The sequence below is a fragment of the Leopardus geoffroyi genome, chromosome C1, assembly GCF_018350155.1.
Source record: "Leopardus geoffroyi isolate Oge1 chromosome C1, O.geoffroyi_Oge1_pat1.0, whole genome shotgun sequence".
NCBI classification, from domain to species: domain Eukaryota; kingdom Metazoa; phylum Chordata; class Mammalia; order Carnivora; family Felidae; genus Leopardus; species Leopardus geoffroyi.
In genome coordinates, this window is record NC_059328.1 from 30,187,580 (window position 1) to 30,209,085 (window position 21,506).

Below are 21,506 nucleotides of genomic sequence, written 5' to 3' on the forward strand. Positions count from 1 at the left end.
TATGGATAGTGTTTTTTGATGCACAAACTTTGAAATTTTTATGAAGTCCTATTTTTTTCTTTTGTTATTAGTGCCTTTGGTGTCATATCCAAGAAGACATTGCCAAATCCAAGGTCGTGAAGTTTTTGTTCTATGTTTTCATCTTTTTTTTTTTTAAGTTTATTCATTTATTTTGAGAGAGAGTGAGAGATGGCTGCAAAGAGGAGGGCCAAGAATCTGAAGCAGGCTCTGAGCTGACAGCAGGGAGCCTGACACAGGGCTCGAACCTGTGAACCACGAGGCTATGACCTGAGCCAAAGTCGGACCCTCAACCAACCGAGCCACCCAGGCACCCCCCAAAGTTTTCTTCTAAGAATTTTATTATTTTATGTCCTATATTTAGGCCATTGATCCATTTTGAGTTAATTTTTACATATGGTGTTAGGTAAAGGTCCAACTTCACTCTTTTGCGTGTGGATACCCAGTTTTCCCATAAGCATTTGTTGAAAAGATGTTTTTTTTTTTTTCTTTATTGAATGGTCTTGGCACCCTTTTCAAAAATCATTTGACCATATATGTGTGTATGGGTTTTAATCTGAAATACGCTCTTTTTTATTGCTTTCTGGTTTATAATTTCAATTTTTATTTCCTATTTGATTTCAGTGTTATCTAGGAATATGCAGGCATCCAAAGGTATTCCTATCACCTTTTTTAAAAAGTTTATTTTATTTTAGTTTTTTAGTAATCTCTACACCCAATGTGGAGTTCAAACTCCTAACCTCGAGATCAAGAGTTGCATGTTCTACCGACTAAGCCGGCCAGGTGCCTGCCATTACCTTTTTATTATATATTTCTAATTTTATTGGGTTATAATTAAAGTGTGCTCTATAAACTTGCTTTTTAAAAAAAGGCCTTAATATTTTCTTTTGACCCACGTATATGGTCTAATTTTGTAAATGATTCATGCATATTTGAAAAATGATATTCAGGGGATGGTAGGTAGGTTCCATAAATGAATATTAAATCACATTTGTTTATTCAATTATTCAGTTCTTTTATGTTCTTGCCTGTTTTTTCAGTATGATCACAACATGATTGTATTTCTTTTTTTTTTTTAATTTTCATTTATTTTTGAGAGACAGACCGCGAACGGGGAGGGGCAGAGAGAGAAGAAGACACAGAATCTGAAGCTGGCTCCACTCTGAGCTGTCAGCACAGAGCCTAGCATGGGGCTTGAACTCACAAGCTGTGAGACCATGACCTGAGCTGAAGTCGGATGCTTAACCGGCTGAGCCATCCAGGCCCCCGATTGTATTTCTATCAGCTCTCTTTGCCTTTCTAATAGTTTTTTTTTTTTTTTAATATGTTCTCTATGCCCAACGTGGGCCTTGAACACCCCAAGATCAAGAGTCACATGCTCTACTGATTGAGCCAGCCAGCCAGGTTCTCTCTAATAGTTTTTGCCTTGTATAGTTAGCTGCCATGTTATTTAATTTATAAGTGTTAAAACTTCTTAAGTTATGCTTTCTACTATTATATCATACCATTGAGTGCGGGTTTTTTTTGTTTTTTGTTTTTTTTGTTTTAGATTCCTCCTGATATTAACATTGCTTCTTCTACATTCTGTTTATTTAGCATGTGCTGGATTTGCCTTGCCCACTCCTTACTTTCAACTTTTCTTTATTACTGCATTTTAAATGTTTCTTATATACAGGGCATCTGGGTGGCTCAGTCAGTTGAGTGTCCGACTTCAACTTCGCCTCAGGCCATGATCTCATGGCTCATGAGTTTGAGCTTTGCAATGGCTCTGTGCTGACAGTTTGGAGCCTGGAGCCTGCTTCAGATTCTGTGTCTCCCTCTCTCTCTCCCACTTCCCTGCTCACAGTCTCTCTCTCTTTCTCTCTCTCTTTCAAAAAATAAATAAACATTAAAAAAAATACATGTTTCTTATATACAGTACTTACCTGGGTTCATTTTTAACTCAATCTGATGATCTCTGTCTTTCAGGGGATAGTTCTATTTGTTTACATTTAATGGCAATTGATAACACTCAGTTCTTGGTCAATACTATGCTTATTATTTATTTTACCTTGCTGATCCTTCTGGGTTTATCAAACTATCATTTGTTCCCCCTTTTTCTTTTTTGTTAATTTTTGAGTTCTCCCATAATTTTTCATTTTATTTGTGATTTTCTTTCCCTATGCTTATATTACCCATATATTTTTCTAATATATAAAAATACCAACTATTTGCCTTACAGAGATACTTTCTCGCCCCTTCGTTTCCTTCCCTTCTCCCCAAAAGATAAGATCTTTTAGAATACTTTTATTTCCCCATTCTCCACTCACATGAAAACTTGAGATGGATTTTACCACTTCTTTCCTGACTCCCACTCCAATTCCTAGGTCTTGCTCAGATAATTTGGTATTTTGTTTCAGGCTATTTTTTTTTTCAGGCTGTTATTAGAATTTCCTGGGGTGCCTGGCTGACCCAGTTGGTAGAGCATGTGACTCAATCTCAGGGTTGTGAGTTCGAGTCTCATGGTGGGTGTAGAGATTACTTAACAATTAAAAAAAAAATAGAGTGATAGGCATTGAGGAGGGCACTTGTTGGGATGAGCATTGGGTGTTGTATGTAAGCGATGAACAACAGGAATCTACCCCAAAATCCAAAAGCACACTTTACACACTGTATGTTTGCCAATTTAACAATAAATTATATTTTATAATTTTTTTTTAATGTTTATTTATTTTTGAGACAGGGAGAGACAACATGAACGGGGGAGGGTCAGAGAGAGAGGGAGACACAGAATCCGAAACAGGCTCCAGGCTCTGAGCCATCAGCCCAGAGCCCAATGCGGGGCTCAAACTCATGGACCGTGAGATCATGACCTGAGCCGAAGTCGGATGCTTAACCGACTGAGCCACCCAGGCGCCCCTATTTTATAATTTTTTAATAAAAAAAAAGAGTTCACTTTGCAGTATGTTTCTTCAATCTTGATAATGTTTTTAGCCTTTATATTACACAGTTCCTGATAGTTTATTAATAGCCAGTGGATATATATTATATATTTCCAGGTAATCTATTAGTATCCAATGGATCACCAATGGATACTGTTAGACGAGGGAGTTCACGGCACACAAAACATGGCTAAGAGGAGCTCAGTCAGCAAAGCATGTGACTCTTGATCACAGGGGTTGTAAGCTTGAGCCCCACAATGGGCATAGAAATTACTTAAAAATAAAATCTTGGGGTGCCTGGGTAGCTCAATCAGTTAAGCATGTGACTTGGGCTCAGGTCATGATCTCATGGTGAGTGTGAGCCCCTGAGTCAGGTTCTCTGCTGTCATTGCAGAGCCTGATTCCAATCCTCTGTCTCCCTCTCTCTGCCCCTCCCCCTCACTCGTGTGTGTGTGTGTGTGTGTGTGTGTGTGTGTGTGTGGGCACGCGCGCGCGTGCTCTCTCTCTCTCTCTCAAAAAATAAATAAACATTAAAAAATAAATAAATAGGGTGCCTGGGTGGCTCAGTCAGTTGACTGCCTGGCTCTTGATTTCAGCCAGGTCCTGATCTCACGGTTGGTAAGTTCAAGCCCCGTATGAGTCTCTGCCCTTACAATGCACAGCCTACTTGGAATTCTCTCTCTCTTTCTCTCTCTCTCTCTCTCTCTCCCTCTCTCTCTTTGCTCCTCCCCTTCTCTCTCTCAAAATAAATAAACTTTATTTTAAAAAGTAAATAAATTTTTTACCTGTATTTACTTATTTATTTTGAGAGAGAGTGTGTGTGTGTGTGTGTGTGTGTGCACGCACACGTGCAATGAGGGAGGGAGAGGGGCAGAGAGAGAAAGCGAGAGAGAGAATCCCAAGTTGAGCATGGAGCCTGATCGCATGATATCATGACTGTGAGATCATGACTTGAGCCGAAATCAAGACCCAGTCACCCAACCAACGGAGACATCCAGGCACCCCTAAAAAAAAAATCTTTTTTAAAAATGGCCAAGAAAAAAAAATGGCCAAGAATTCCTACCCTAGAGAATCCCAGCTGCCCTTGTAACTTCAATTATCATTTTGACACTAATGACTCTACTTTTTCTCTGGCCCAGACTTCTGAATCCCAGACCCACAGATTTATACACACACTCTCCACTTGAGAATCACACGTGATGCTTTAAAGGAAACTCTATCTCAACATATCCCAAACTACACATTTCTTCCCCTATACTTACCTGATAAAAACTTTCTCAGAAAATGGCACTGGGAAAGCTAGAAGCTTAGGAGTCATACCTGAGTCCTCATCTCGGTCACCTCCGTGCCTAATCCTCACCAAGATCTGTTCATTTTACCATTATTTTTATTTTTCTAAGTTTATTTATTTATTTTGAAAGAGAGAGCACAAGCAGGGGAGGAAGAGAGAGAGGGAGAGAGAGAGAGAATCCCAAGCATGCCCCACTCTGTCAGCACAGAGCCTGAGGCAGGGCTAGATTCCAGACTGTGAGATCCTGACCTGAGCTGAAATCAAGAGTCGGTCACTTAACTGACTGAGCCACCCAGGTACCCTTATTTTTAATATTGTTTTAAAGTTCATTTGTTTTTCTTAGGGATCTCTGCACCCAACATAGGACTTGAACTCATGACCCTAAGATCAAGAGTTGCATACTCTTCTGACCTAGCCAGCAAGGCATCCCTATTTTATTTTTCTTAAGTAGGCTCTGTGCCTGATATGGGGCTTGAACTCAGGACCCTGAGATCAAGAGTCTCCTGCTCTACCTACTGAACCAGCCAGGTGCCCTTGTTCATTTTATCTTCTGAACTTTGCTCAAATCAGTCCACTTCTCTCCATAGCTTGGAGATAATTGGTGACTTTACCTGTTTTAATGGAATGGGAGGGGCAGAAATCAGACTGATGTGGGTTGGTGCTTGGTGGGTAGGAAGCATGTAAAAGAAGACAGCAAATACAGACAACTCTTGAAAACTTTAGGCAAAGAATTCTGGAAGATTTTGGAAGATGGTATCCTTCTTTCCTTTCACTCCCATCCCCGACTTTAGTCCAGCCATGCTCCTGGGTCAGACAATTACTGGCCCAGTAAACAGAGCCCAAAACCTATTACTGAGCGTTCACAGGGTGAATTAGCAAAGAAATACCCGCAGGTGGGGATATGAAAGAATTTGCCGGGACGTAAAAGATTCCTTGTAATATTATAAATTTTTTTTTAACATTTATTTATTTTTGAGACAGAGAGAGACAGAGCATGAACGGGGGAGGGGCAGAGAGAGAGGGAGACACAGAATCGGAAGCAGGCTCCAGGCTCCGAGCCATCAGCCCAGAGCCCGACGAGGGGCTCGAACTCACGGACCGCGAGATCGTGACCTGAGCCGAAGTCAGATGCTCAAACGACTGAGCCACCCAGGCGCCCCTCCTTGTAATATTATAAAACTAATACTGCAAGGCATGAAAATGGACAAGTAAAATAACCTTTTTACTGATTTCCATCCACCCCTGCTCTCCTTCAACCGGTTCTCAATACAGCTGCTAGGAATCTTTTCAAATGTAAATCTGATCATACTTAAACTCTTTTGTTCCCACCACAACCCCTGAAGTGGCTTCTCACTGCTCTTAAGATAAAGGTTAAAACATCTCTGGGCCGCCAATGGGGCATTAAATGATCAGGCTCCTGTCTTCCTCATCAGTTTTTTATTCCCTGACTCTCTGCATTCATGCTCTGTACCACAGCCACTCGAGTCTTCTTTTGGTTCTTCAAATACATCATGGTCTTTTTTATAACAAGATATTGGATATGCTGTTCCTTCAGGTTTGGATGTTCCCAAGCTGTCTTTGCTTAGTTGATTCCTAGCTCAAATATCCCTTCTTCAGGGAAGTCTTCACTACTCTCCAAGATTGGTTAAGATGTCCGATGTACTCTCTCATGATATTCTCTCCTTTTCCTTCATAATCCTTGTCACACTTTGTGATTATATATTTGTTGTTGTGATGATTTGAGTAATGTCTGCCATCTCCAACAGGCTGGAAGCCCTAGGAACCGTGTCTCTTTTCATATCATAGAAGCCTCCACCATGATAGCATAGTGCTGGTAATTAGTAATGTGTGTGTATGTGTGTGCATGTGTATGACTGGTCAAGTGACTGGATATGCAAAGCAATGTAGACCTGGACTGTGGTGACCTCATGAGACACCACACTGGGTGGCCATCAGAGTACCCCATCTGCTTCCCTCAAGGATATCTCTCTGTTTGGGCCACTGTCAACTGCAACTTATAATAGGATATACCACCTACTTGTTTGGTTTCTGAATCATCTGAATCCACCCTCATTCAGCAATGTGGACTATCAACTTTCAGGGACAGACAGAACAACCCCGAAATAATTACCATTTATTCATTCGACCAATATTTATTCTGTGCCTACCCCTACTGTATTCAAACACTGTGCTGGGGTGGGGAAACACAGATGAATGAGGCCTGCTTATTATTCTCAAGGAATTTATAGTTTTGATGCACAAATATGTAAACAAATTATAACTTCCTGTTTTAAAACACTAATCTTACAAGGCACGCTCAAAGTTTTAAAGGATCACAGAGAAGAGACTGATTATCAAAGCATTCAGCAAAACCCTAGCTAGAAAAAGTGCTGTTAATGATGACTCAGGGGACACACTTTTTAAACATTCTAAGCTCTAACTTTGGACCAGTTTAGACCACAGAAAACAATTTACTAGGACACAATAGACAAGCCCCTTAAAAAATAACCATCACTAGGTTGCTTTTATGTCCTTGGCTTTTATTTGGCATAACAAGAAATGTCTGTTTGAATCTTGCTTTTGCATTTATTGTTCAAATCTTGATTACTTTATTATATCATTCACTGGTTCCCAATAAGGTCGAATGAGCAACTACCTTCAGAATTAGAATTTTTAGGGGTGTCTGGGTGGCTGTTGTTTGAACGTCTAGCTCTGGATCTCAGCTCAGATCTTGATCTCAGGGTGGTGAGCTTGAGCCCCGCAAGGGGCTTCACACTGGAGGTGAAGTTGACTTTAAAAAAAAAAAAAAAGAATATTTAGCTATGGCAAAAAAATCTATGGTCTGTCTTCTCTGATGCACTAATTCCTTTTATTTTTTTTATTTATTTTTTTTAACGTTTATTTATTTTTGAGACAGAGAAAGAGCATGAACGGGGGAAGGTCAGAGAGAGGGAGACACAGAATCCGAACAGGCCCCAGGCTCCGAGCTGTCAGCACAGAGCCCGACGCGGGGCTCGAACTCACGGACCGTGAGATCATGACCTGAGCCGAAGTCGGCCGCTTAACCGACTGAGCCACCCAGGCGCCCCGCACTAATTCCTTTTAGATGCCATGTACTATGTTTTCATTTTTGCCCTGGCAGGCAGGAAGCTCAGAACTAAGTTTCAAATTCAGTCACAGACATGTTTAACTTCAGGCTGATTGCGATCTCTTTTTAGTTTGGCCCTAATGTTTTATTTCTAGTTTTCTAGCCTATGGTAAACCTTCCTTATGTCTTTAGAAAAAGAGATGGGATAAAATATAACATCTGTTATGCTCAGTCATCTTAGAATTATTTCTGCTATTTGTTAAAGATAAATTAAAAAAAAAAAAAAACACTTAGCCTATGTTTGGATCTTGAGAAAAGCAACAGAATAAGGACAAAGAATGGGACTGAGGTAGCATGCCCATATTTTCCAACTCAAATCTTGGGGCACATTGATCTGGCATCTGGCTGGCCTGTTAGAAAAGAGTATCTGAAACTTGGGACCATTTTCTGGAAAACCCCAGGCTATGTTGAAGCAGACAGATCCCAGGAGGTATGGCCATTATTTAATGTATATGAATATTTATAGGAAGGTTTTTAACCTTTTTTGGATCAGAGCTTCTTTGGTGAACAGTTGAAAGCATTTGACCTGCTTCCCAGTAATACATAAGCATATTCAGTTTCTGAAAGCGAAACCCTCTTGTTATCTATGTGCCTTTCCAGAATTTATCAAAAGCACTTTACAGCTGCCACTGCTGTAAAGAATTCTCATGGCCCTGAGGAAGCACTGAGCTGCCAGGTCAGATGCGGAGAGACTGGCAAATGAGTAACCAGCTTAAGTTCTTAATACTCTGACACCATTCTAGGATGATTTAAGCCAATGAGTTTTGTTTGTTTTTAACTATTTTGAGTAGCAGACCCCTTTGATGAGCTGAAGATACGGATCACGTATTCCAAAACACACACACACAATTTTGTACACAATCTCATGGGATTGGTGGACTTCCTAACGTCCATCCTCAGGTCTCAAGTCATGCTTAAGTGAAGACTTCCTGGACTCGGGAATGCCCTTGAAGACCTTTCAGAAGGCCCCTCTCTTCCATTATGGGGACTAGAGCGGCCTAGATAGGTTTAAGTAGAAGGACGTTTACCGGACTCGGAGACACCCGACCCCCGCGCCCTCTCACCGGCCACTCCGAGCTCTCCCCTCCCCCACGCCCCTGGCGCGCAGGTGCGAAGAGCTAAAGGGCCACCCCGGCGCGACGGCTCGAGGAACTGTGGGGGGACGCCGGGTGGAGGTGGGGGATGATGGGACCCCGCGAGGGGCGGAGGCGGGGGCGGGGGCCTTCCCGAGGTTGCTTGGCGACCCGGCTCTCCGCCCAGACTGTTCCATTTCCTCAGCGGGAGGCGCCGGGGGCCGGAACGTGGCTGACGGGCCTCCCAGAGCGGACCTCTTCCGGCTTTTCCCCCTCTGCCGGGCGGTGGCCAGGGCCCGTGACGTCACAGGAGGCGGGGCCAGCGCCGCTGCCGGGTGCTGAAGGCGCCATTGGAGCCGGCTTGGCTTGCGAGCTCCGCTGAGGAGCCGGAGGTTGGCCTGCAGTTGCCTCCGCGTCCGCTTCTGGTCCCTGGCCCCTCGGCGGCATGGCGTGCGGGGCGACGTTGAAGCGGCCCATGGAGTTCGAGGCGGCGCTGCTGAGCCCTGGTTCCCCGAAGCGGAGGCGCTGCGCCCCTCTGCCCGGCCCCACTCCGGGCCTCAGGCCCCCGGACGCCGAGCCGCCGCCGCTGCTCCAGACGCAGACCCCACCGCCGACTCTGCAGCAGCCCGCCCCGCCCGGGAGCGAGCGGCGCCTTCCAACACCGGGTAACCTGCGCTGCGGGCTTGGCAGGAAGCCAGGCCCAGGCATTTTTTTTTTGGGGGGGGGGGCGGCTCTGGGCGCTGGGCTCATTCACCCACAGACCCCCTCTTTGCCCTCGGAAACGGGAACTGGGGTGCGCTGGGCCTTGTCGCTTCCGGGGATGGGAGACATCCGGGAGGGGTGGTGGGGCCACAGTGTCCGTTTTCGGTTTTCCTGGGGCTGGAGAGACTAGAGGGGTGGGCAGAGGAAGATGGGGATATCCCTAGCCGCTCTGGGCCCTTCCCGTGCGCGAAGCCCCTCCTGCCTTCGCTGCCCGGGCCTGCACAGAGCCGCCCAGCAGATCCAGTGGGCCATGGAAAATGGGATTCTCCTCACGAAGCCGGCCTTGAGGGTGGGGGTTGGGGGCGGGTTCCTGGGAAGGGGCCTGAGTGCGTGCTGTTCACTGTACTGTAGCTTGGAGGGTTTCCTGAAGTCTTTAGGGACCGGAGGCCGTCGCAGAAGTCATGGAATCCGATTTGAACCTATTTCTAAGGGACTGGCCGTGTTTTTTCTAATTGTATGGCTATTGTCTTGTACCATATATGGCTTGAAATCGGTAGGTCGTTAACTAGAATTTGTTTGAGAATCCTTAAACATACAGAGATTCCAGAAGCAGGAATTCAACTATCCGTAACAGAGGCTCTCTTTCAGTCAGGATTCCACATTGGCCAGGGAAAGGGAAGAGCTAGTGTGACTGTAAAGTTAGGACAACCCCTCTCCTCCCCCCCCCCCCCCCCCCACCATTGTGCAGGAATAGAGGGGAAAGTGCATCAGAATTAATATGTAGCAGTTTTAAAGGGCTCCCGGAGATGGGGGAGGGTCCTCAGAACTGGACTTGAGCAAAGTTATTTCTTTGTGTGTGTTTTTCTATTCCTCAAGCATGAGCAAAACCTTAGGACCGCCTTAATATCATTCTTTCCTTACCCCTTTTCAGTTACCGATGCCTTTGGGCTTTATTTCCTTTTTCCTCTGCATCTCCATAATGCAGATTTCAGGCCCTCATCCTCTCACAAGATTCCTGCAGTTGCCAGGCAAGCTCTCCTAGACACTGTATCTCTCTCATGTTCACCTTTTCTTTATCCTGGCATTCAGAGGATTTATCAGCTATGTCTTACCTAGACTTCAACACTTTTTTTTTTTTTTCCAAACTATGCTTTTGCTCTGTTTTAAGTCTTCCATCCATTACCTGACTATCCTTGCCCCACAAGGAACTCTGTTACACTTTAAATTCCCTGATCACTTACTATTTGGAAAGCCCTATGTACTGAAGGACATAATGTTTGCAAAAGTTTTTTTGTGAAGAGTCCTTCAAAATCAGGAGACAAAAATGCCCACTTGAAGTGATATTTTTTGTTCTGCTGTTCCTACAGACACCAAGAATAGTCTGGATTTCTCTTCTGCAAAATAGAATTAATTTCTGGATCTCTATTCTGCAAAATAGAATTAATACTTGCCCTGTCTTCATGGATTTTATGCAAATATCTTATTTCTTCTAATACTACCCTTTAGACTAATTCTCCTGTAGTTCACATTACAGCAACTGTTTAGTAAATGATTATGGAATGCCTTTGGAAGCTTCAGTGTTGCAGAGTGCAGTAATGGGAGTCCATTTTTATCTTAAATTTTAGTTTTTGCATAGATCATGCAAACTACCTTCTTGGCAATTTATATTAAAATATCTTACTTAAAATATTTATTTGCAAAGATTGATCAGTTAAATTCCTTAATGCTCATTGGAGTATGGTTCTGTCATGAAAGAAAGTATGAATGATTGATTATATGATGCTTTGGCTTAAGTGAAAGATGCCTTCTGGACTGAAAAGGAAGAATGGGGGGAGGAAATTTTAAGTTTTTATTTATTTATTTTGAGAGAGAGAGAGAGAGAGAGAGACAGCAAGTGAGGGATGGGCAGAGAGAGAGAGAGGGAGAGAGAATCCCAAGCAGGCTCCTCACTGTCAGCATGAAGCCTGATGTGGGGCTTGAACTCAAGAACTGTGAGATCATGACCTGAGCCAAAACCAAGAGTTGGACCCTTAACTGACTGAGCCACCCAGGCACTCCTGCTTCACTTTAAAGAAAAGATAAGTGTCATAGCACTTTTTGTGGAAAAGGCACATAAAATTAAGCCTTTTATTGCTTAAATGAGCTAGGTGGATACCAGACATAGGAGGGTGTTGCTAACCTGTAAACATGGAGTGAGTCTAGGTGCAGAGCAATTAATTGATCAAGACTTGAGAGTTGGAGAGTAAATATCCAGATTGAGGTAGCATTTTAGCTGGGTCTTTTTTTTTTTTTAATGTTCATTCATTTTTGAGAGAGAGACCGAGCATGAGCGGGGGAGGAACAGAGAGAGGGACACAGAATCCGAAGCAGGCAGGCTCCAGGCTCTGAGCTCTCAGCACAGAGCCCAATGGGGACTTGAACCCACAAGCCTTGAGATCATAACCTGAGCTGAGGTTGGACGCTCAACCGACTGAGCCACCCAGGCGCCCCTCAGCTGGGTCTTGAATGATGTTGGGAAAAGAAAGATACCCACATTTCAAACAAAGGGAAACTGAGCAAAGGCCAGAAAACGTACAAATTAAGGATAATGTAATGCAACTGGGTTATAGTGGGAGATGGAACTGGAAACATAACTTGGGGCCAAGTCTTGGAAGGCATGGAATTCCATGATAAGAGTCTGGATTTTGGTCTGTAGCAGCTAGGAATCATTATAGAATTTTGAGGATAGGCTTAGTCTGATATAACCTGGAAGCATAACCTCAAATAATAATAGGAGGCAAGAATTAAAGTTAACTATCCACTGTTTGTTTTTTTTTTTAATGTTTATGTATTTTGAGAGAGAGAGAGAGAGAGAGAGAGAGAATCCCAAGCAGGCCCTGTGCTGTCAACACAGCCCGCTGCAGGCTCGATCTCATGAACTGTGACATCATGACCTGAGCCAAAATCAGCAGTCTGATGCTTAACTGACTAAGCCACCCAGATGTCCCTAAAGTTAACCATCCGCTGTTAAAAAGAAGTTTGCATTTTCTTTTTTTTTTAAGTGGCCTTCTTGGAGAGAAAATCACATCTACTTCCTTACTTTTCTTCTCTGCATGCCATGTTTCAATTCTTGGATATGCTAGTCCTTTAACCAGCCTAAAAGTTGTATCTTTCCATTTCTTCACTTCGCCATACAGGAGGCACTTAGAGGTTTATCAAAGACCTTCTGTTCTCATGAGCATTGTCCTCATACTTGTCCTTTCTTGTTTCAAGTCTTCACAGTTCCTTACATCCTTGTATTGAATCTGGCAAGTATATGCTGGAGAATAATACGTTCTAAAGATGAAGTGAAATCTTAATAAATTCAGGGGACTTAAAATATGAACTTCATAGCATTTTTAAAGGAAAGTTTTGCTAATCCTACATTGTGTGTTTAGGCTGAGGGTTAGTGAATTTAGCCGCATGTAGAGCTGCTTTAAGTTTGTGTCAATTCCTGGGCTGTATGTACTGTCACTTGTTATTAGAAGATTATTAAAATCTTTGATTTTGATTTTCAAAACTTTATCAGGTAGGCATTTAACATTTATATTGAAGAACTAGGCTAAAGATCCTGAATGACTTTTCCAAGGTCATAGTCACATAGCTAGGAAGAAGCAAAATGGCATTATTAACACTTAATCTCATTTAAAAAATAAAATTATAGCAGAGTATACATTAGAATAACATGAGTAGGGTGGCGATATGATTTTCTGGGTTTTGTGTTTGATAAAGAGGCTTTATTATCTGGAAAGTGGATACATATTCTACCACAAAAACGAAAAACTTGAAAACCACCTCCTTCCAGACTCTTTGTTGTCTCTAGGAATGTACTTGACAGTGAATTTGTGTGTCCTGGATTCCCTTCAATAGCATTAGCAAATTTGGTTCAGGACTGCTTTGACTCAGAACAGTAATCTGAATCCTATCAAATATTGCCTCCTAGGATCAGAAAGTTCTTTTCTAAGCCCTGATCATCAATTCCAAGCAGTACATCTCAGGTCTTCCCATGGTCTGTGTCCGGGATTTCTGGTGTCCTCTCACCCAAAGATCTTGAGTCCCAATTGGGGCAAGAGTTTCATTTTTAGAAGGCCTGTGTAAGAGAATCCCCCTATTATGCCAGTTTGTAAAATTGTGCAGCTTAATGGAGATGAAAAGTAGCTCCTTGTTAGGTGAAGGATGAGTTTTTTTTTATTTTGCTGTAAGTTGTACTCGTTAATTCTAAAGCAAACAGCAGATCTGGTCTTCACTGTCACAGGAAGACAAGCAAAGGGAACTATCTGGGAGGCTTATGCTAAAATAGCTGCTCTTCTGTGTATTGTTAAAATAGCAATAAGAGGGCATACTGTGGGAGTTCTAGGAGGAGTACTTTATTCAGTATCGACATTTTTCTTGCTAATATTAATAACATGGGGGAAGAGACAAGAAGTTTGAAGAAATGGCACAATAAAGTGAATGCTCAAAAAGTGTGTTTTTTTTTTATTAGAACAAATTTTTCAGAACATAAAACAAGAATATAGTCGTTATCAGAGGTGGAGACAATTAGAAGTTGTTCTTAATCAGAGTGAAGCTTGTACTTCGGAAAGTCAGCCTCATTCTACAGCACTCACAGCACCTAGTTCTCCAGGTAAGCGAGTATTAATGTGGACAGACCATTTAAGAATTTGTAAATGGGAAAAAAAAACGGTAAATGCTACTTCAAATGATGGTTTCCTAATCCAGAATTGATTTCATCTAAAGCAATAAAATTGGTACAGTGTATGCACTATATTACTACTTATAAATAGTTTTCAAACCATAGAGTCATGAAATTGGAAAAAAACCTTAGGTTGATTTGACAGTGCAGAAGTACCCTCTGTAACTGCAGTGTCTAATATCATAGTCATTACATTAGCCACATGTGGCTGTTTAGATTTTAGTTAATTAAAATTTAATAAAATTTTATCATGTAGTTTCTTGGATGCAGTAGCCACATTTCAAGTGCCGAGTAGCCACACGTAGTTCTAGTATTAGCACAACTATGGGACATTTCCATCACTGCACAAGTTTGTGTGACAGCACTGCCCTATAACATTGACAGGTGGTCAGAGAGGATGTGCTTAAAAATAGAATCTCAGGGTTGGAGAATCTTCATGGTCACATAGTTCAACCATCAGTCTTGCCTGCCATATCCCTGCAAATAGTTAACAGGCTAGTGTTCAAACATCTCCATTGGTGGTAAACTCTGTCCTTTTAACAGTAAAGGAGTTTTTCCTCACAAAGTATTCTACTTTTTAATAGTTCTGAGAGTTAAAGATTACCTTTATTAAAAATCGTCTCCTTACAGAACACAAATTGTGTTGACCAGGACCTAGGGAGAGAGAGGGGAAAAGCTTAATAGGTAAGGGGTGTTTCTTTCGTGTGGTGGAAATAGTTTGAAACTAGATAAGTGTTGTCCCAAAATTGTTACTAAATGACACTGAATTGTTCACTTTAAAATGGTTCATTTTATGTGAATTTCACCTCAAATAATTTTTGTCTTATAACCCAAAGGTCCTCAGAACACCCTTTTAAATTGCTCTTGTACATTCATGAGTGGCAGAATTTTCTTTTTCTTTTTTTTTTAATGTTTAATTATTTTTGAGAGAGACAGAGAGGGTGCAAGCCGGGGAGGGGCAGAGAGAGAGGGAGACACAGAATCTGAAGTAGGCTCAGGCTCTGAGCTGTCAGCACAGAACCTGACGTGGGGCTCAAACCCACAAACCCCAAGATCATGACTTGAACCAAAGTTGGACGTTCAATGGACTGAGCTACCCAGGTGCCCCTTGAGTGGTAGACCTTTCAGTGGTAATAGTTAGCAGGTCTGTCTTTAATTTTCTTTTGAGATTTTAGTAATAGAATTTTGAAGTAATAGAATATGTTATGGGTGCAGAAAAACAATATAGTGATGCTTGGGTAGAACTTTTGGTCAGGTTTCATTTGTAGACAAGAAATTTTGGTTTTGGTTTAAGTAAAAACGACTTGTTTCAGAGTGTTAAATGGCTCATAGATTAAGTGGGCTGAAGAAACTGATTCTAGGCAAAACTCATAACTGGGCTACCAAAGGAGCTGCTGTTTTTCCCAGGATCAGGAACCCAATTTCCATGTTTTCTAGCATTCCAGTGGATGTTTTGGTTTCTAACTCCATCTTAAGAACATTTCACTCTTCTCTTCCTAGATTCAAAAGGGATCAAGGATGAGATATGTAGTGCTTAACTGTCTCCTTCATTCATACTTCAGTGACTTTGCTAACATTTTTTCATAGTGGGCAAGTCACTTGGTCTCCTAAGCATCAGACTCCGAGCCATTTCTTTTCAGAGTCACCTGTAGAACTTAAAAGGTAGCCAGGCCCTAACCCAGAATTAAATCAGAACGTGTATCTTTTTGTAAATTCTATAGGTAATTATGATGCACTGCCTCACTTAAACAGAGGTCTAGATAATCTCCAAGGGTTTGGGTAGCTCTGTGAATCTGCTTTCTCTAATCCAGAGTAGAGGCTTCATATCAACTTTTCGTTCTTGTTCTTTACCAAGTGAGCATTGAACATGGGCTTACATTGTTCCTCCTGCTTCTCAATTTACCTTTGGCCTTACTTTGTAAAACTAATGGCAGAAGTTCAGAGAATTTTATGAAAATATTCCATGCAGGGTTGTGAAAAATAACATTTTTCTAAACAGTTTTTGTACCTTAGGACTGTTTGCATAAAGTTATTAATTCTGAGCCTTAGAATTAGAGTGTACTGTTGAAACTGGATTTGTCTTGGGGCACCCAGCTGGATCAGTTGGTAGAGCATACAACTTTTATTCTCGGGGTTGAGTTTGAGCTTCACATTGGGTGTAGAGATTACTTAAAATCTTACAAAAAAGAAACAAAACTAGGTTTGTCTTTTGGCCAGGTACCTCCTGGATGAAGAAGGACCAGCCCACTTTTACCCTCCGACAAGTTGGAATAATATGTGAACGTCTCTTAAAAGACTACGAAGATAAAATTCGGGAGGAGTATGAGCAAATCCTCAATACCAAACTAGCAGGTAGGCTGAGGTAGTGGCTATGCCATTGTTAATAGGGTTTAGTAAATAAGGTTCAGTTAAATGGTAACTTAGAAAAAGAGCTGGACCTCATGTAAGAAGGTTTAATGAGTTGTGAATATTGTTACTCTCTGGTGATTCTAAACATTTCATTTATACTTTTATGGAAAGGCTTTTCATTTATATTTCTGAAATGAGATAAACTAAGCTTTTCTTTTGAAAATTTTTCATGTAAATAAAGGTGTTAAGTAGATTATTTGGGTTAACCTCCTTACAGGTGGTTGGGAGGAGTGGAGTATAGTCCGTATATTCAGACTTCTGGTGGGAGTCACTTGGTGGATGTGGGAAGTCAGACATCCTGTGATTCCGAGGTACATCAGAGTGAAGTTTGGAAAGCACAGCTCAGGTTAGAACAAAGGAGTTGATAGTGATGTCAACAAGTAGAGCCTTTTGTGAAAGGAAGAGATCTGAATCAGGAATACAAAGTAATACCCATGTAGTGAAAGGGGACAATGTTGTGATCAGAGAGGTTTTAGGCAACAACTTCTTCCTGTAACAGTATTATTTCCTAATCTGGTGACCTATACCACATGGTTCCTCAGAATGTTAGAAACTCTGCCTTATATTGAGAACTGTTAAACCAACTGTTGGTTTAACAACAAAGTTAAATGGGTTTCTTTATAGTTGAACTTCTTTGATCCTTTAATATACTAATAACGTATATTAGAAGCAGCTCCAATATGTCATTTCCCTTCTGCCCTCACCCCCAAATCGTTCAGTTGACTCTGAGTCACTTCTCTGTTCATGGAGTTCCCCTTTATTTTTTTTAATTAAATTAATTAATTTTTAAAAGTTTAGTTTATACTTTTGAGAGAGCACATGCATAAGCGGCAGAGGAGCAGAGAGAATCCCAAGCAGTCTCCATGCGGTCAGTGTGGAGCCTGACATGGGGCTCTATCTCACAAACTGAGATCATGACCTGAGTTGAAATCAAGAGTCAGACTATTATAGATGATTAGTGACCAAATGTAGGAGCCAGAGATTTGGCTCTGGGATCTAAGAGGAAGTAACACACCTCAGTGGCTGTTACAAAGGAGAGTCTGAGAGTACATAACTTAAACTGGGAAGCTAGCTGTGATCCTGACATTTGATTCTTGAAAAACCAGGGGAGAATTTATTGTTATAGTATATACTGTCTTTCCCCTTACAGAACAATATGAATCTTTTGTGAAATTCACACATGATCAGATTATGCGACGATATGGGACAAGGCCAACAAGCTGTAAGTATTGCCAAGTTTTTCTTTGAATTTTCCAAGACTTCCAGGAGCAAGATCTTGATACTGAATACCTTGTCTCCTGAGAGCAAAACCCCTGTGAAGCTAAATATTAACTAACATTAAAAAAGAAAATGTCTAGCACTGTGTAAAGCCCTTTAAATCCTCATGGAGTTTATTTAATATACAGTAAGGGAGGAACTGTCATTAGCCCCATTTTATAGGTAAGGATAACACTTAAAGAGGTTAAATAATTTGTTCAAGCTCATAAAGCTAGTAGTTCAGCCAGGATTGAAACCTAGGTAGTCTCACTGCAATGCCAATTTGTGTGATACCTGGCTTTTCCTGCAGAAAGATAGTTTGAATTGTTAATTTATGGAAGTTAGTTCCTTAAGCTAGCTTATCAAGTGTGTGGTCAGAATTTCTTAATTCTAGACATCTTGGAACTACTGGTTACTCAAAGCATAAAGTAATAAATAGCTGTATATCTAAACTGAAGCTGAGTCAGGTTTCTTAAATTCTGGAAAACTTAGGACCTTTTAAGTGTTGACTTGTGTCTTCGTGCCGTTTATCACATTTCCCATTGGTTAATATTTTTAAAAAGCATGACACTATATTTTTAATTTTCTTAAACTCTTTTGTTTTTATTCCTAATTTATAGATGTGTCCTGAAGCTTTCTTGCATATCTGGGTACCAGGTTTGACCTCAAGAGATGGCTGCTGTACACTTTTTGCAACTGGTTTGGTATCACATTTCAGCTCCAACTTTGCATCCTGAGAACACTTAAACGTTTCTGCAGGTCCATTTTATACAACTTGAAAGACCTTAAAACTTTCTGGTTGCCACAAGCATATCTTTCTTTTCTGCTCATCCAATAAACAGCTGTGCCCTACTGTGATAGATTTTCCAAACAAAAATACCTGGAGCAGCAGTTTAGCAAAATATGCCCTCACTGGCACTCAGCAAATGGAGATTCCCCAAGCACAGTTCTGTAAGAAGTGTGTGTGTGAGTGTGTGAGAGTGTGTGTGTGTGTGTGCGTGTGTGTGTGTATTTTAAGTTATTATTTGTATTGTGCAAATTTTTTTGATCTTGGGGATTCTGGCTGTGAATTTGATGCACGACAATTATGGTTAAAAACATTTGCTTGGTCTACAGAAGATCATTAATGTTTTGTGACCATATAAGTTGTAATGGTGGATTGTTTTATGTGTAGGTATTATTGTTAAATACAGGGACTGTTTCCAGGCACAGAATATGAATCATAAGTTAGGATGGACATTAGATGTGATTATGATGACATAGCAAAGGTCTGTGGTCCTAGGTCTACAAATGCGTGGTGAGGAATTAGGACAAACTGGAGACGGGCCGTTTGACATGTGGACTCTGCCCAGCCGTGTTGAAAAATATTGACTCCAAGCCTTAAAATACCCACATGGAGTCTGTGCTCACCTCATTCACACAGAGAGCTCCCTGGACACTGAACCTCTAAAAAGAAAAAGTCTCCCCTGGAGCAGGAGCATCAGGGTTTTCTTGGGAGCACGACACAGGTGAGCGCGGGGCTGGGCCAGCCCCTGGTGGCACTGCTACTTGGGAGGAGCCGCTTCGCCTTTGAATCGGTTATTACAAACAGAATTAGGATCCTTTGGTCAGGTTCCCCCAAATTCTTTTTAGGAGGTGACCACGTTCAACTGCTTGAGCTTTGTTTTGGCAACCCCCTGCCCAAAGTTGCTTACAGACTGTTCTTCACCTTTGTTCCGAGACCGAGGAACAGAAAGTAGCCTCTGTTTTGAGGAGGTGGAAGTTAAGTATACATTTATTTTTTACTGTGACTTGTTCAGGACCACATTTTACAAAATGCCTTGTTTCCTTTATCATTGTTTCTGGAAAGGAGAGTTCTATTAAAATTGTTTTAGTTTGAATATAGAATAGTTTTATTAATTAGGGCTTATTTTGAAAAATTCTGAGTTTAATTCAAATGTACGCCAGTACCTTCCAAAGTAAGGTAATATTCAGAGACAGTCGTTCTGATCAGATGGCTTAGAGAAATTCTGGAATATTCATATTCGAAGATTCCTTATTAATGAATGTCTTTGACTTAAATCTAACCAAAAACTGCAACATTATTCTTTGTACATTTTCATTATATAGTGTTAACAAGCTTAGTTGCAAACAAATAAAATACTTAAGCTATTTGTTTACCTTGCCTTCTTAATACTGTGATAATGTTTATGAATTCAAATAATTTATGGGAGGCTGCTATAACCATTTCCCCAGTAAAACATTACATTTAAGATTTATAGACTTTTTAAAAAGCCCATTAGTGATCTTTTAATAATTAAAGCACTATTTTACTTCATATTTGAAGGGTGGTTTGTTTCATCTCTTCTTTTTCCAGGGTAGTTACTTGTTCCTGGAAGAGGAGCATAGCAGTGGCTGTCAGGGGAGTGGCCTTACAGTGGGATAGTCACACCAAAACAAGGGTAGGGCAGCCTTGGGAGCCATGAAAAGTCCTGAAAGGAGGATCAGGAATAGGGAATACTGCTGCACTGAAGTATTGTTACAGAATCAGTGTAATCAGTGACATGCTTGCTCGCTCACTGTTGCAAGTGTCAGCCCCGTTCCCACTAAATACTTTTGGCTGGGAGGTAGGGTAAGTTTCTATAAGGAAACTGATAGACACTCTCACTGCACCCAGTGTTGTTAGGCTGTTACAGTGTGGTTGCCTTTTGGGGCCATAGGGTAAGACCACCATGGCTGGGTTTTAGAATCTCCTCAAAAGGGACTAGACATATTTGTTTAGTGTTTTATCCAGAGAAGAGACAGTTCCTAGGACAGAAAATGAGGACCTATAATGTAGGCTTTAGAGTAGCAAAAGGAGTTTTTCTCCAGAGCTTGATTTCTAGAGCTTATTAAACACGGGCGTTGCCAGGTAGGGAAGCGTCTTTGTCCCATGGAGGTACAGTGTCCAGGGAAAAAGTTGATCTACAGAGATCTATAACAATGGGCCAAGACCTGTGGTCTCAGAACAGCCATATCTACTGAGCTAGTTAAAATTTTTGGTTTTAATTCCATTTGTTACCTTCTTTTGGTAAAATCTTAAGCTGAAGGGGAATGAAAGGAGTAAGTGTTCATGCTTAGGTCAGAGGAGTACAGGGGAGTTGAAGGTTCCTGAGATGGAGATGACTGTTAAGAGCTCCCCAAGGAGAACAACATCAGGGAGTATAAGAATTTGGGCCAGCCTCTCAAACGTGGTGAATCTTCTCTGCCCGCCAGGGAGGATTGGTTGGCTTGTGTAGTAAAGAATGGCCTTTGGATGTGTGTAGCCCTAGAGTTTTAGTTTGTTACGTCAGCCTTGCCAAGCTACTGAACTTTGTGAGCCATAGTTTTCTTGTCTGCAAAATGAGGGTTAATTGTATGTACATCATTGGGTTTTGTTTTCAAATGGGAGATTAAATTAAATAGCCCATGTGAAGAAAGTAGCCACAGCCTGGGACACAAAATATGCATTTGAAACTGTTAATAGCAGGTTTCTTTACAGTGGTCTTCATCAGATCTGAAGGCCAAACCTTCCTTTCTGCAGCAGCAATTCTCAACTTTCCAGTATGAATAAATAGCCCTTTGTTAACCTCAAAATATCACATTCTCTAATTAGAATTTGTACTTTTAAGTGTTTGACTAAGAAAACAATAAAAGATGAATGACAAATGAATTCAGTAATGCCTTGCGGTGAATCTGTATTTTGTTATTCACTATAGCAGGGGTCAGCAAACTAAGGCCTGTTTTTGTGAATAAAGTTTTACTGAAATACTGCCACACCTATTTGTTTGCATCTGTGGCTGCTTTTCACAGTTTGCAACTCCAGAAACAGTATGGGCCACAGAGTTGAAAATACTTTCTCTGGCTTTTCACAAAAAAGTTTGTGGGCCCTTGCAACTGTAGCACTGATACACATTTGAAAAGCTCACAAACAAGGCAAACTTGGTGCATAATTTGTTACCTCTAGGGGAGTTACACC

At 41.3% G+C, this 21,506-nt stretch overlaps 1 protein-coding gene and 1 long non-coding RNA gene across 2 annotated transcripts; one reads left to right on the top strand and one right to left on the bottom strand.

Annotated features, from left to right (window-relative positions):
* Window positions 1-6,792: 6,792 nt before the first annotated feature.
* LOC123597666 lies at window positions 6,793-8,541 on the bottom strand. The gene is made up of 2 exons (XR_006712202.1): window positions 8,443-8,541; window positions 6,793-7,021 (listed from the first exon to the last, which is right to left on the bottom strand). It is a non-coding gene; the product is annotated as an uncharacterized LOC123597666 (long non-coding RNA).
* Window positions 8,542-8,641: 100 nt separating this feature from the next.
* Window positions 8,642-19,689, top strand: AKIRIN1 (akirin 1). Its single transcript, XM_045476815.1, has 5 exons — window positions 8,642-9,116; window positions 13,655-13,795; window positions 16,082-16,216; window positions 17,424-17,495; window positions 18,151-19,689. Exons 1-5 carry the CDS (start codon window positions 8,897-8,899, stop codon window positions 18,159-18,161), a joined length of 579 nt encoding a protein of 192 aa, XP_045332771.1. The 5' UTR covers window positions 8,642-8,896; the 3' UTR covers window positions 18,162-19,689.
* Window positions 19,690-21,506: the final 1,817 nt, after the last annotated feature.